The sequence below is a fragment of the Protomyctophum parallelum genome, assembly GCF_964188405.1.
Source record: "Protomyctophum parallelum genome assembly, chromosome: 5".
NCBI classification, from domain to species: domain Eukaryota; kingdom Metazoa; phylum Chordata; class Actinopteri; order Myctophiformes; family Myctophidae; genus Protomyctophum; species Protomyctophum parallelum.
Genome location: NC_139702.1, coordinates 8,087,421 through 8,100,099, shown reverse-complemented (window position 1 = coordinate 8,100,099; position 12,679 = coordinate 8,087,421). Strand labels below are relative to the sequence as shown.

Genomic DNA, 12,679 nt, shown 5'->3' with positions numbered 1-12,679 from the left:
TTGAAGACTGTGGGGGGGGGGGGGGGGGGAGGTCAGCCAAAATGTTCAGGTTTTGTCCTGTTAAGCACTGTTTAGGGAGGTAGAGTTAGAGGGTTTCTTTGGAAAGATCAGGTAATGGTAATTAGGAGCAGTGTAGATGTTTTTCTTTCTTCAGTACACTTGTGTTTATGTCTGTAATTGGATTCAGTGAGGCTTGTGCGCGCTGCAGCCATGAATTCACTTTAACCAAGAGAGCATTGGTGGATCAACCTCTGGCATGCATTTAATGTGTTAAGTAACAGGAACCTGAAGGTGCATTATGTAATTGCGGTTTTAAAGGTTCTTGTTCATACATAATGCCTTTTGTTTTGGCAAATAACATTTTAGCCAACCAATCTTTTGGTTGTCAACGGAGGGTTTTTATGCCATAAAGAGTTGTTTTGTAAATGAGTTTCTTAACTGAAAGTGACGTAGAATCCTGTTTTTTCTTCTGTCCATTTGCCTGTGTTTCACACTGAAAGATTATTAGATTTTTGAGGTGCCATGTTATTTCAGTTTTAATACTCTGTAATGAAAAACAAATAGATTTTTTGTTTGTACTTGTTTCTGTACTGCACAGTTTTGTTGCGCAATGTTTTGTGTACTCTATGTTTTATATAATGCATATCATATTGATTTCTTAAAGCAATTAAATGTGTCATTGTGTACAAGTGTATTTCTGCTACTGTTGTTCTGTGCCAGACGTTTCTCCCTGCTTCAGCCCACATACTTTCTATGGTGTAAGTTGCAATATTGTTATCGTTTGAAACTTGTGCCAATTAATTAACCTACTGTAGAAGCATCAGAGCATCAATCAGGCATTGAAATCATTAACAATTTGGGTACGTTTGGTTGATTTTAGACCTGCTATGTTATGAATGTAAACCTGATGGAATGTCATTGTATTTGCATGAATGTATTTGCAGTGATGAAGTAACATTTCCTATCACCAAATATCTTCACAAAAAGGCATACATTCTTTATACACGGTGCTTACTGTATATGTACCTAACAGTATATGAGTGTTTCTTGGCATATTGTATCCTCACAGAATACCTTATAGGTCTACTGTATGTAATGTCAAATGGTCTTGGAGAAGTACATGTGTCGATGGAGGTCAGTAGAATTGTGTACACCGCTATGTGCTCTCGTGTAGCTTGCCATATCAGCGCCATAAACCATTGACCTTTTGCTGTAAAGTGCCTGCCTGGGTTCACCTGCCCAATTTCATCTATCTTCTTCTTCTTCTTCTTCTCCTCCTCCTCCTCCTCTGTGTCTTTGTCTCTCTCTCAGTTTCTCGCTCTTGGTTATGACGTGAAATACTTATTTACACCTCCATGAATTGTCTATGATATTGTCAAATATGTGGATGGAAAAAACATTTATGTTATGGCAAAGAATATTAAAATAATATGAAAAACATCTTTGTGTGTGTGTGTGTGTGTGTGTGTGTGTGTGTGTGTGTGTGTGTGTGTGTGTGTGTGTGTGTGTGTGTGTGTGTGTGTGTGTGCGTGTGCGCGTGTGTATGTGTGCGTGGCGTGCGTGCGTGCGATCCAAGATCCATAGTGTCGATCCTGTTCTGTTAATATGAGCAGCAATGCAGTCAGTATGTCGGTTTAGTCTAATAATTCAATCAGTCAATCTCTTTCCATCAGTCATGATAATCACCTTTGGTTCACCATAAAGAGCAGCAGCATCACATGGGGTCTTCTTAATCCCCTTCCTCAACCACTATACTATCTCTCTTTGTCTGCTGTTGAATAATTGATACCTCATAATAACCTTTCACTCAGCCACAAGTTATAGAACTCTCTCGACTCCTGCATGCACACATCATTTTCTCTCTCTCCGAACACTGACTTACAGACGGTACAGTCAGTGCACATCAAAAGCGTCTCTTTTCCCCTTCGCCATTCATCCTAGTTAACTCACGAATCCACTCTTGTCAGCTCGAATGCTCGATCAATCAATCAAGCATCATCATCACACCCTCTGTAGCAACCATTCATGTTCTCTCTCAATCAATTATTGAGCTCCAGCTCCAGTTTATCTATTTTTGACTTTCAAGCGAGGGCTTCTCTCAAATTCTCTCTGACCTCTGTTTAAGATTCCTCTAATTCCAGCTGGTATTTACCACCATAACCACTGTGTTGAATGTTATTTTATTTTCTTCCTCTCCATTTTCCCTCCTTTATTTCAATTCACCCTCTGGTCCTGTCCTCTTCTGCAGTGTCTCTCCATCAATCTCTCTTGGGTGCTCGGTCTGTATCTTATTGATTTTCCTCTTTCACTTGGAGTAAAGTAAAACAGACATACACATGCACACAGTAAAGTAAAACAGACATACACATGCACACAGTAAAGTAAAACAGACATATACACATGCACACAGTAAAGTAAAACAGACATACACATGCACACAGTAAAGTAAAACAGACATACACATGCACACAGTAAAGTAAAACAGACATAGACATGCACACAGTAAAGTAAAACAGACATACACATGCACACAGCAAAGTAAAACAGACATATACACATGCACACAGTAAAGTAAAACAGACATATACACATACACACAGTAAAGTAAAACAGACATATACACATGCACACAGCAAAGTAAAACAGACATACACATACACACAGTAAAGTAAAACAGACATACACATGCACACAGTAAAGTAAAACAGACATACACATGCACACAGCAAAGTAAAACAGACATACACATGCACACAGTAAAGTAAAACAGACATACACATGCACACAGCAAAGTAAAACAGACATACACATGCACACAGTAAAGTAAAACAGACATAGACATGCACACAGCAAAGTAAAACAGACATATACACATGCACACAGTAAAGTAAAACAGACATACACATGCACGCAGTAAAGTAAAACAGACATACACATGCACACAGTAAAGTAAAACAGACATAGACATGCACACAGTAAAGTAAAACAGACATACACATGCACGCAGTAAAGTAAAACAGACATAGACATGCACACAGCAAAGTAAAACAGACATACACATGCACACAGCAAAGTAAAACAGACATACACATGCACACAGTAAAGTAAAACAGACATAGACATGCACACAGTAAAGTAAAACAGACATACACATGCACGCAGTAAAGTAAAACAGACATACACATGCACACAGTAAAGTAAAACAGACATACACATGCACACAGCAAAGTAAAACAGACATACACATGCACACAGTAAAGTAAAACAGACATACACATGCACACAGTAAAGTCAAACAGACATACACATGCACACAGTAAAGTAAAACAGTCATACACATGCACGCAGTAAAGTAAAACAGTCATACACATGCACACAGCAAAGTAAAACAGACATACACATGCACACAGTAAAGTAAAACAGACATACACATGCACACAGCAAAGTAAAACAGACATACACATGCACACAGTAAAGTAAAACAGACATACACATGCACACAGTAAAGTAAAACAGACATACACATGCACACAGTAAAGTAAAACAGACATACACATGCACACAGTAAAGTAAAACAGACATACACATGCACACAGTACAGTAAAACAGACATACACATGCACACAGTACAGTAAAACAGACATACACATGCACACAGTACAGTAAAACAGACATACACATGCACACAGTACAGTAAAACAGACATACACATGCACACAGTGAAGTAAAACAGACATACACACTCACACAGTAAAGTAAAACAGACATACACATGCACACAGTACAGTAAAACAGACATACACATGCACACAGTACAGTAAAACAGACATACACATGCACACAGTAAAGTAAAACAGACATACACACTCACACAGTAAAGTAAAACAGACATACACATGCACACAGTACAGTAAAACAGACATACACATGCACACAGACAAACAGACATACACATGCACACAGACAAACAGACATACACACTCACACAGTGAAGTAAAACAGACATACACATGCACACAGTACAGTAAAACAGACATACACATGCACACAGTAAAGTAAAACAGACATACACATGCACACAGACAAACAGACATACACATGCACACAGTAGAGTAAAACAGACATACACATGCACACAGTGAAGTAAAACAGACATACACATGCACACAGACAACTGTGGGCAGAGATGGGCAAAATACATTGAAAATGTATTTTGATACAAAATACAAATACTGGGTCAAAAAATGTATCTAAATACAAAATACTAAATACATCTTCCATCCCAGCGAAATACAAATTACAAAATACAGAAAAAGTATTTCAAATACGTATTTCAAATACATGTATTTCAAATACTGCCCATCTCTGACTGTGGGTCTCAAACACGTGATGTGTCATAACTCAACTGGGTCAAGTTGTAAAACCCCACTAGCCTTCATGTGTAGTCGTCCACCCATTTCATAGTAATCATGCTGTGCAGTTAATGACTCACTGTATAGCACATGATATGTACATGAGAGACAGAGAGGCCAACAGGGAGGGGCAGCAGACAGACACAGCATAAAATGACAAAATGATCAAACTGAATTCCTATATCTTCATTAAAAACTGAGAGAGAGAGAGAGAGAGAGAGAGAGAGAGAGAGAGAGAGAGAGAGAGAGAGAGAGAGAGAGAACAGAGCATGTATGGGGAGGGGGCGATGGAGAGAGATTATCATGTGATCTGTGGGAATACTTCTCGGATAAACCATTATAATCCAGAATTTACACCAGATTGTATTGATTACATGGATTATGTTATACACATGCAATGTCAGGTGCTGCTGCTGTGTGTGTGTGTGTGTGTGTGTGTGTGTGTGTGTGTGTGTGTGTGTGTGTGTGTGTGTGTGTGTGTGTGTGTGTGTGTGTGTGTGTGTGTGTGTGTGTGTGTGCGTGCGTGCGTGCGTGCGTGCGTGTGCGTGTGCGTGCGTGCGTGCGTGCGTGCGTGCGTGCCAGGACTGCCAACAGTCTCCTGCATTTCAATCACATCTCCTGCAGGACCCTTTGTCAGCAATGCACCAGGGGGGGTCTGGGGCATTGCATGCAATCATACAGAGATGTTCACTTAAATAATGAAAGGTTATTATTAAAGATAGGTGTTACATTGCTTCAGGCATCAAATAAAGGTGCAGTATACTTTTTGCCTTTTAATGTCTGTGGCTGTTTAATAGCCAGTGCTTTGACTGTGAGCTTGACCATCCTCCGTGTTTTCTCATTTGATCCATTCTGTTTGTGTCTGTGCTTGTGACGTTCGGTCACTCATTTTGACATTAACAACCATTTTCTTTTTTTTTTTTTTTTTTTTTTAAGATATTTTTTTGCGGCTTACGCCTTTATTGGTTTTTTAAGGGATAGAAAGTAGGCTGACAGGAAACGGGAGAGAGATGGGGGGATGACATGCGGTAAAGGCCGTGTCGGGTCCGGGAGTCGAACCCGCGGCACACCGCGACTGGATCACCAGTCCGGTGCCCAGACCGTTACGCTACGGCCTGGGCCAACATCCATTTTCAACCACAAAATACATGAACTTGCTATACAATACAATCGTATTTCTCACTGAAAATGGTGAATTGAAAAATAACAGTTTTTGTTTTGACTTGTGTTTGACTTGAATTTACCCATTCTGCATACTGTGAAATAAAAATGTCAATCAATCAATCAATCAATCAATCAATCAATCAATCAATCAATCCAGACATGACATTCTAGTTCTAGACTAGGGCCTGGGTCAAACTGAGATTTGTTTTCCTATAGTGTCCATCAAATGATGCAAAAGGTGATATCTAAGTTTTAAAACAATTACAATAAGTAAAATAAAAAACTCTGGTCTGGTCAGAGTCTGACTTATTGATGTCAATGAGTGACATCAAGAGGGCAAAGCAATAAAGGCGGCCAGATAACGTTGTAAAGTAAAAGGCTCAATAACAACAGACATACACATGCATTGCAATATGGCACGTTAATATTGCAAATCAGGATGATGATTGTCATGTCTATGACGTTTTAAATCTTGGGGGACATGTCCCTGTTTGATGGAGAGGTTTACTATGTGGGTGATGATTGGAGCTATGGCTAAGGGAATATTGTCATGGCCAGTGGCCTTGTGGGGTTGGAGGGCACTCCGTTTTTAAGTACCTCCTCAGTTGTTACCATTGCCATTTTAAAATCATCTTTACAAACACCTAGGTTTTTGTAGAAGGCTTTGAGTTTGATGTGTATACATATTACGTATACATATCTTAACATGTAAAGAAAATCATGTTCTAGGCCTATATATGTGTATCTGTGGATATATTTAATTACCGGTTTATATTTAGCTTTTTATATAATATTTTAAGTGTGCATTGGTTTTAGAGTGGCAGTCATCGCTCACTCGGTGGAATGACTGAACCAATGAAGACCAGGCCTACGTCAGAGAGGGCGGGACTTCCTCTTTGAGGGCGTTCTTCCATTTGTTGACAGTCAAAAATGTCTCCTTGACAACCGCGGGGCTGAGGCTGGAATAAATGTCGTTTTTTTTGCAGAACATGCTGTGTGAACATACTATGTTGCCAATAATAAGGTCGTAATTACAAAGACAGAGACAACTTCAAACTCTGCTCTACATTCCTCCGTAGGCAGGTAGGAACACATTAATGCACTGTAAACAGAAACCATAGACCGGCTGTGCTGTGCTGTGCTGCTAGCTAACCTGATTAGCTAATGCTAACTATAGTTGGTGAACTGAGTGGGATAACTTTCATGTAACGCTAGCAGGTGCAAACTAGGCTAACTGTTGATAGCGGCAGCAGAGCAGTGTAAACGGGCGATATGTGGCCTCGTCTAGTGAAACGGGCACACTTTGCAGTAATATGAGCTAATTGCTAACGCTAGCCTGATAATGTTTGTGTGAACGATATGCCATTACGTCATAGACATGACATCACCCTGATTTGCAATATTAACGTGCCATATTATTGCATGTGTCTGTAATTGTTATTGAGCCTTTTACTTCACAACGTTATCTGGCTGCCTTTATTGCTTTGCCCTCCTGATGTCACTCATTGACATCAATAAGTCAGACTGACCAGGCCAGACTATTTTTTATTTTACTTGTATTCTTATTTATTTATTCTTGAATATTCTATATATCTTTTCTTGCCGAGTCACATTCTGTCCTGTCTGTCCATGCCCACTGCTGTGCTGCTATGGCAATGGTTCTCAAACATTTCAATTTCTCACAGTGGCGTGCACAGACATTTAGAGGGGCAGGTGCTCAAGTGAAAAAAAGGGCACCTTGTGCAGCGCATTTTGGGGCGGGAACCCATTTTGGTGCTTTATAGCTATTGAAAAATAGCAGATCTACAAGCTCATAGCGCGCCACCGAGTGGCGTGCTACGAGCTTGTAGGTCTGCTATTTTTTTTAGTATCGAAGAACCACTGACATAGAAACATAGCTTTAGATTGTGGGGGGGCCTAAATAATATAGTAGAAGTGTTTTTTTTTTTTTTTTTTAAGAGCACATTGCCAAAAGGGCAGGGGGTGCTCTAGCACCCCCTAGTGTCTATCTGTGCACGCCACTGTTTTCTCATGTCAAGGACCCCAACTGATCATACGGCCAATAGGTGTAGACCCCCATTTAGAAGGATTTGGTGCCCCCATAGCCTACCTCATTCTACAACTGTCTGTACTGTAGATGGAGAGAGAAACGTTGCTCTTATACAGCACATTCTGTCATTGGATTACCTTGTGGTGAAATGATAATGAAATTAACCACTTTCAATCTGGCATACCTATATTGGGCAACACGCCCACATTTTGCTAGGCTGAACAATTTCAAAGATACAGAAGATTGCAGATCTACAAGCTCACAGCATCAGATCATCATGTCGTGAGCTTGAGCTTTTAAATGAAGTGGTTGAACAGTTCCTATAGGGACCCCCTGGAAGAAGCCCCTCAAGGACAGCTGGGCCTCCCTGGAGTGCAGACCCTACTATAATTGTATTGGCTCCTAGATTTCCCCATGGGATCAATAAAGGTTTACACTGTCTTTCCAGGACCTTGGAGGAGGAATGGCTGAGACGGGAGAGGTGAAGAAGGAAGAGGCTGACTACAAGAGACTTCATAACTTCCCTCTTATCAGGGTACGATGTGGGACAGGAATACGGGCCAGGGTGTACGATGTGGGACAGGGCTTGTATTAAAAAAAAATCATTGTTTTCATGACTTTAGCACACAGACATGCCGGAAGAAATGAGAGTCGAGACCATGGAACTGTGCGTCACAGCCTGCGAGAAGTTTGCCACCAACAACGAGGTGTGTATTTACTATTTTGTAAGACACTATGGATTTAGAAAATGTGTGAGTGTAGGATCTTTGTCCATAGCAAATTAGCAATGTCTTTCTTATGTCTTCCTCTTGTGTTATGCTCCATCACACAATGGAGTTGTGCACCGGGAATAGCTGCTATTTGACGTGCAATGAAGTATGTATGAAATGGGTTTAACTCTCCATCTCTCTCTCTCTCTCTCTCTCTCTCCCTGTCACTCTCTTTTCTCCGTCCCTCTCTTTCTGTCTGTTTTTCAGAGTGCAGCCAAGATGATCAAAGAGTCTATGGATAAGAAGTTTGGCAGCTCGTGGCATGTGGTGATCGGTGAGGGCTTTGGCTTTGAGGTCACTCATGAGGTGAAGAATCTCCTCTATATGTTCTTTGGAGGGAGCCTGGCAGTATGCGTGTGGAAGTGCTCCTAGCATTTCTTGTCCTCTCTCTCTCTCTCTCTCTCTCTCTCTCTCTCTCTCTCTCTCTCTGTCACCAGGATGGAATATCAACACCACCTTCTGAATTTGTTGCTGTGATAGTTTGTGAACTCTGAACCACTTTGACAGGGAACCAACTCTAACTTGGCGGTCCTCTATAGTTTCATATTGTTATATGAAAGGGTGAACAGTGGCTGGTGAATTTGGAGGGCCATTTTGTCTGGTGGTTAAAAAAAAGAAAAGAATTCCACTCTCTTGAGTCTTTCTCACCCTTTTATCTGTCATCAGTGTCATTCTTTTTTCCGAGTAGGCTACACACATGTTGGCATGAACTCACCTTTCAGAACAATTCAGCCAGCCAGGGTCTCCAATATCCATTTTCCCTCATTTCTCTTCAGGGACTGCGACTGCACGTATGTGTATGTGCTCGATGATGTGTATGCTGGACAAACACTGTTTTTTGAAAAAGATTGCACTGTTCACCATACTGCAGTCTGACCACATTTTCTTTGCAACAGCAAAATGTCTTGCTATTTGTTTTCTTCGAGCTCCATCTGTATTCATTTTGCCTTCTCTTTGCCTCTTTCTCCTCTTTTTTCCAAGCACTTGGATTGTGTTTCAGTTAAGTTTTTTGATATTTTATATATGTAAATATTTTTATGCAACTTGTAAAGAAATAAGTGTTTTTAACACCCAAGACTTCTTGTTATACTGAAGGGCTCTGACACTTGGCAGCCAAATACCACTAAACCAGATTCATTTTTTCTCCCTGAAAAGGGGTTTGTATTACTCTGTTTGTATTACCATGCCAATATCTCCCTGCTCGGTGATATTAGCAATGTGATAGGTTTTTATGTTGATGCCAATTTTCACGATTCAGTAGAACGGACCTATGTGTGTGAACTGACCTGATTGTACAATAAAAATCTGAATTGTAATCCACAAGTGAGCTGTTCTGGCTCTCTGTCATTCTCACAGGATTAGTCTTTGGGCAATCAAAGGAAGGAAACATTTTGCAGCAGTGTGATCAAAGGATTAGAGAAGGGATTGTGAAATGATGAATTGAGATTAATATTTATTTGTGACATAATTATTGTATATAACTGGTTTATTTAGAAATGAACTCTGAATTGAAGATGAGATATAAACAGTGAAGGAACATTGTGATCATAACAATTTGAATTGATGTTGATTTAAATAATGATTAATAATTATTCCAACAGAGAATGAGCTACAATATAAAATAATCAAGACATTTCAACTATATAGATCGGCACCACAGATAGCGGAGTATGACAAGGTTTGTGGACCACAAAATGTAAGTAAAGTACCTACTTATTTATTACTATATCAGTGCAATAAATAATGATAAATCTATTTTGAGTATTTTTACATACTCTAAAATACATTTGTAAAATGGTTGCTACAGTACATCTTGTCTTGTGTTTAGCCTGGTTGGAGGGAGGCTAACTTTAGTTTCAAATTAGGCCACCCTTCTTTTTTTTATGCAGCAGTCTAATAATAGACTAGCCTCATTGAAGAGTATTGAATCAGTCTTGGGTAGAAATACACCAGTTGTTGTACTTTTGAATACATAAGTAATATTCTTTTGATCTATACAAAGAAGTCAGACATGTTTTTGAGGATAAAGGGTGCAACTGGATTCAAAGGTGCAATATAGATATACCTTTTTTTTGCCCATGCAAAAGGCAGGTAGATAAAAAGTAATACACACAATTTTGTGAAATGTTATTATTGTTATAGGCGATTGGGGGGGAACCAATGTACCTGTCATTTCAGGTTTCCTATGAAGTCTTAGTGAAATCTCAGCACACAGTTGGCTGCAAACTTAAATATTCGAGTTAATGTTTCAAGGACAAACGATGCCAAATATCAGACAAGAGAGCCTGCCAATTCTCCCCGACCATATTCAACTGAAACATCACAACACCATTTCAGGTCAGGCTGCACTATGGCAACAAACAAGCAAACACGCGCCTCAGATATTTTTTATTTACACAGGCAGTACTTTTACTTTGGCTCCACCTAACGCAATGTTTTCATGACCACCTCCGTAATATTGAGTTACGTAATTTCTGGCAGTTTCACTGCCATGTTGACAGTTTTCTAAATTCAGGCCAAACCTCTGTTTGATGTCATCTATTATTCACCTAAGATGCTCTTTATATATCTCTTCCACCCTGCGTCCTCCCAATATCATGAAATATTCATACAAAGATACACACTTAAAAGTCTATGTTCAGGCTTAATTTTTCAACCCTGAAATAAGTGAATACCGGTATACCCACAAAGTGTTCATGGTTCATGTTGTTTTATGCCATTTTGAGAACACACTCCATGTTTCCCTATTAAAGCTTAGTGTGGTATCTTAGCAACCTTTCCCTGTCCCCTGTGGCAGAAATTGGTTTGTCCCGAGTATGTGTATATGTACCGCATGTGAGAGAGTGGAGGGCAACTGAACTGGATAGCTGATTGTCAATATTGTGGCGAAAACATCAGCACATTCAATCGCTGCAAGAGCAATTACAAGGAAGTGCACTAGAAGAAGATTAGGGCTAAAAGTGTCATCGTCGGTGGAGCAAGGATGAAACTAATTTCAACATTAATATGAGCGTGTCGATACAGTTATCTCTTTGTGTGCGCACTGCGTACTGCGTACTACAAACGGTATGCTGTGTGAAAGGGAAGATCAGCCAACACAGGGAAGCTGGAAGTACCTTCGCTAAAAACACCGGGACAACGCTCCACACGTACCAAACTCTTCTCCCTTCAGGCTCCAAAACTATGGAATGCACTTCCCATTGCAATCAGAACTGCGGACTCACTCCCAATCCTCCGCCGCAGTCTGAAAACCCACCTCCATCATAGCCCATATAGCACTTGCCCTAGCCTCGACCTCCTATGCTATGTAACTTAAATATCACTTTATGTAGACATATAGTGTATACACTTGTAGTTTCATTAGATAGATATTCCACTATTAGCTTACGTATGATTCATGATGACTATTCTTTATGTATTTGATGTATTACCATGTTTTTTGTTCTTGCTTACTGTAAATCACTCTGGATTAAGAGCGTCTGCTAAATGCCTAAATTGTAAATTGAAGACATTTTATAGTTTAAGTCAGGATATGGGTTTAGGTTTGGGGTTAGAATTAGATTTATTCTGAGATCTGGGTACATAGAGGTTGAGTTTATATGCATGCAATGTGATGGACTACTGTAGGTTAAAATTGGCATGTAGTGTTCACTCATCAACTGTTTGTTGATGAGTGAATTTCATTGCGTTATCTCACCCAACGTAAGTGAAAACGGACTATGTCCAGGCCTTTAGGGTTACCTAGAGGTGAATCACTGGAAATCAGTTGAGTGTGAGTGTGTATGTATGTGCGCGCGACCATGTTTGTGTGCATGTGTTGTGTAAGACTGGTTTGACAGTTGACAACTGTGGGTAGAGTAGATACATTATTATCTCAAATAATATTCGAAATAAAGGAATGTGTGGGCATAGTAGGCAAGTCTATGTCAACTGGCTGCATACAAAATAATGAACTATCAAATTTCAAACTAACTACAGCTACCAGTACACACGCACGCACGCGCACACACACACCCACACCCACACACACACACACACACACACACACACACACAGAAAATATCCTCCCACCTCAGAGAGAGAGACATACACAGTGTATCCTTAGAGAATCTCCATGGAGTCTCTGGAGCATTTCTGAAAGTCTGAGCATACTGTAAATGCACAGAGAATATGAAAGAGCAGTCTCTCCCACTGTCAGATTGGAGAGTGCAGTCGAATGCATTATTTGCACATTCCTGTCCAAATGGCATGCACACATTATTTTTATGCTCCTCTTTAGACGG

The 12,679-nt window shown here is 40.0% G+C and overlaps 1 protein-coding gene across 1 annotated transcript; it reads left to right on the top strand.

Annotated features, from left to right (window-relative positions):
* Positions 1 to 6,505: 6,505 nt before the first annotated feature.
* Positions 6,506 to 9,721, top strand: LOC310858732 (dynein axonemal light chain 4). Its single transcript, XM_083764978.1, has 4 exons — positions 6,506 to 6,659; positions 8,075 to 8,161; positions 8,250 to 8,333; positions 8,604 to 9,721. Exons 2-4 carry the CDS (start codon positions 8,090 to 8,092, stop codon positions 8,766 to 8,768), a joined length of 321 nt encoding a protein of 106 aa, XP_083621104.1. The 5' UTR covers positions 6,506 to 6,659; positions 8,075 to 8,089; the 3' UTR covers positions 8,769 to 9,721.
* The last annotated feature ends 2,958 nt before the right edge of the window (positions 9,722 to 12,679 follow it).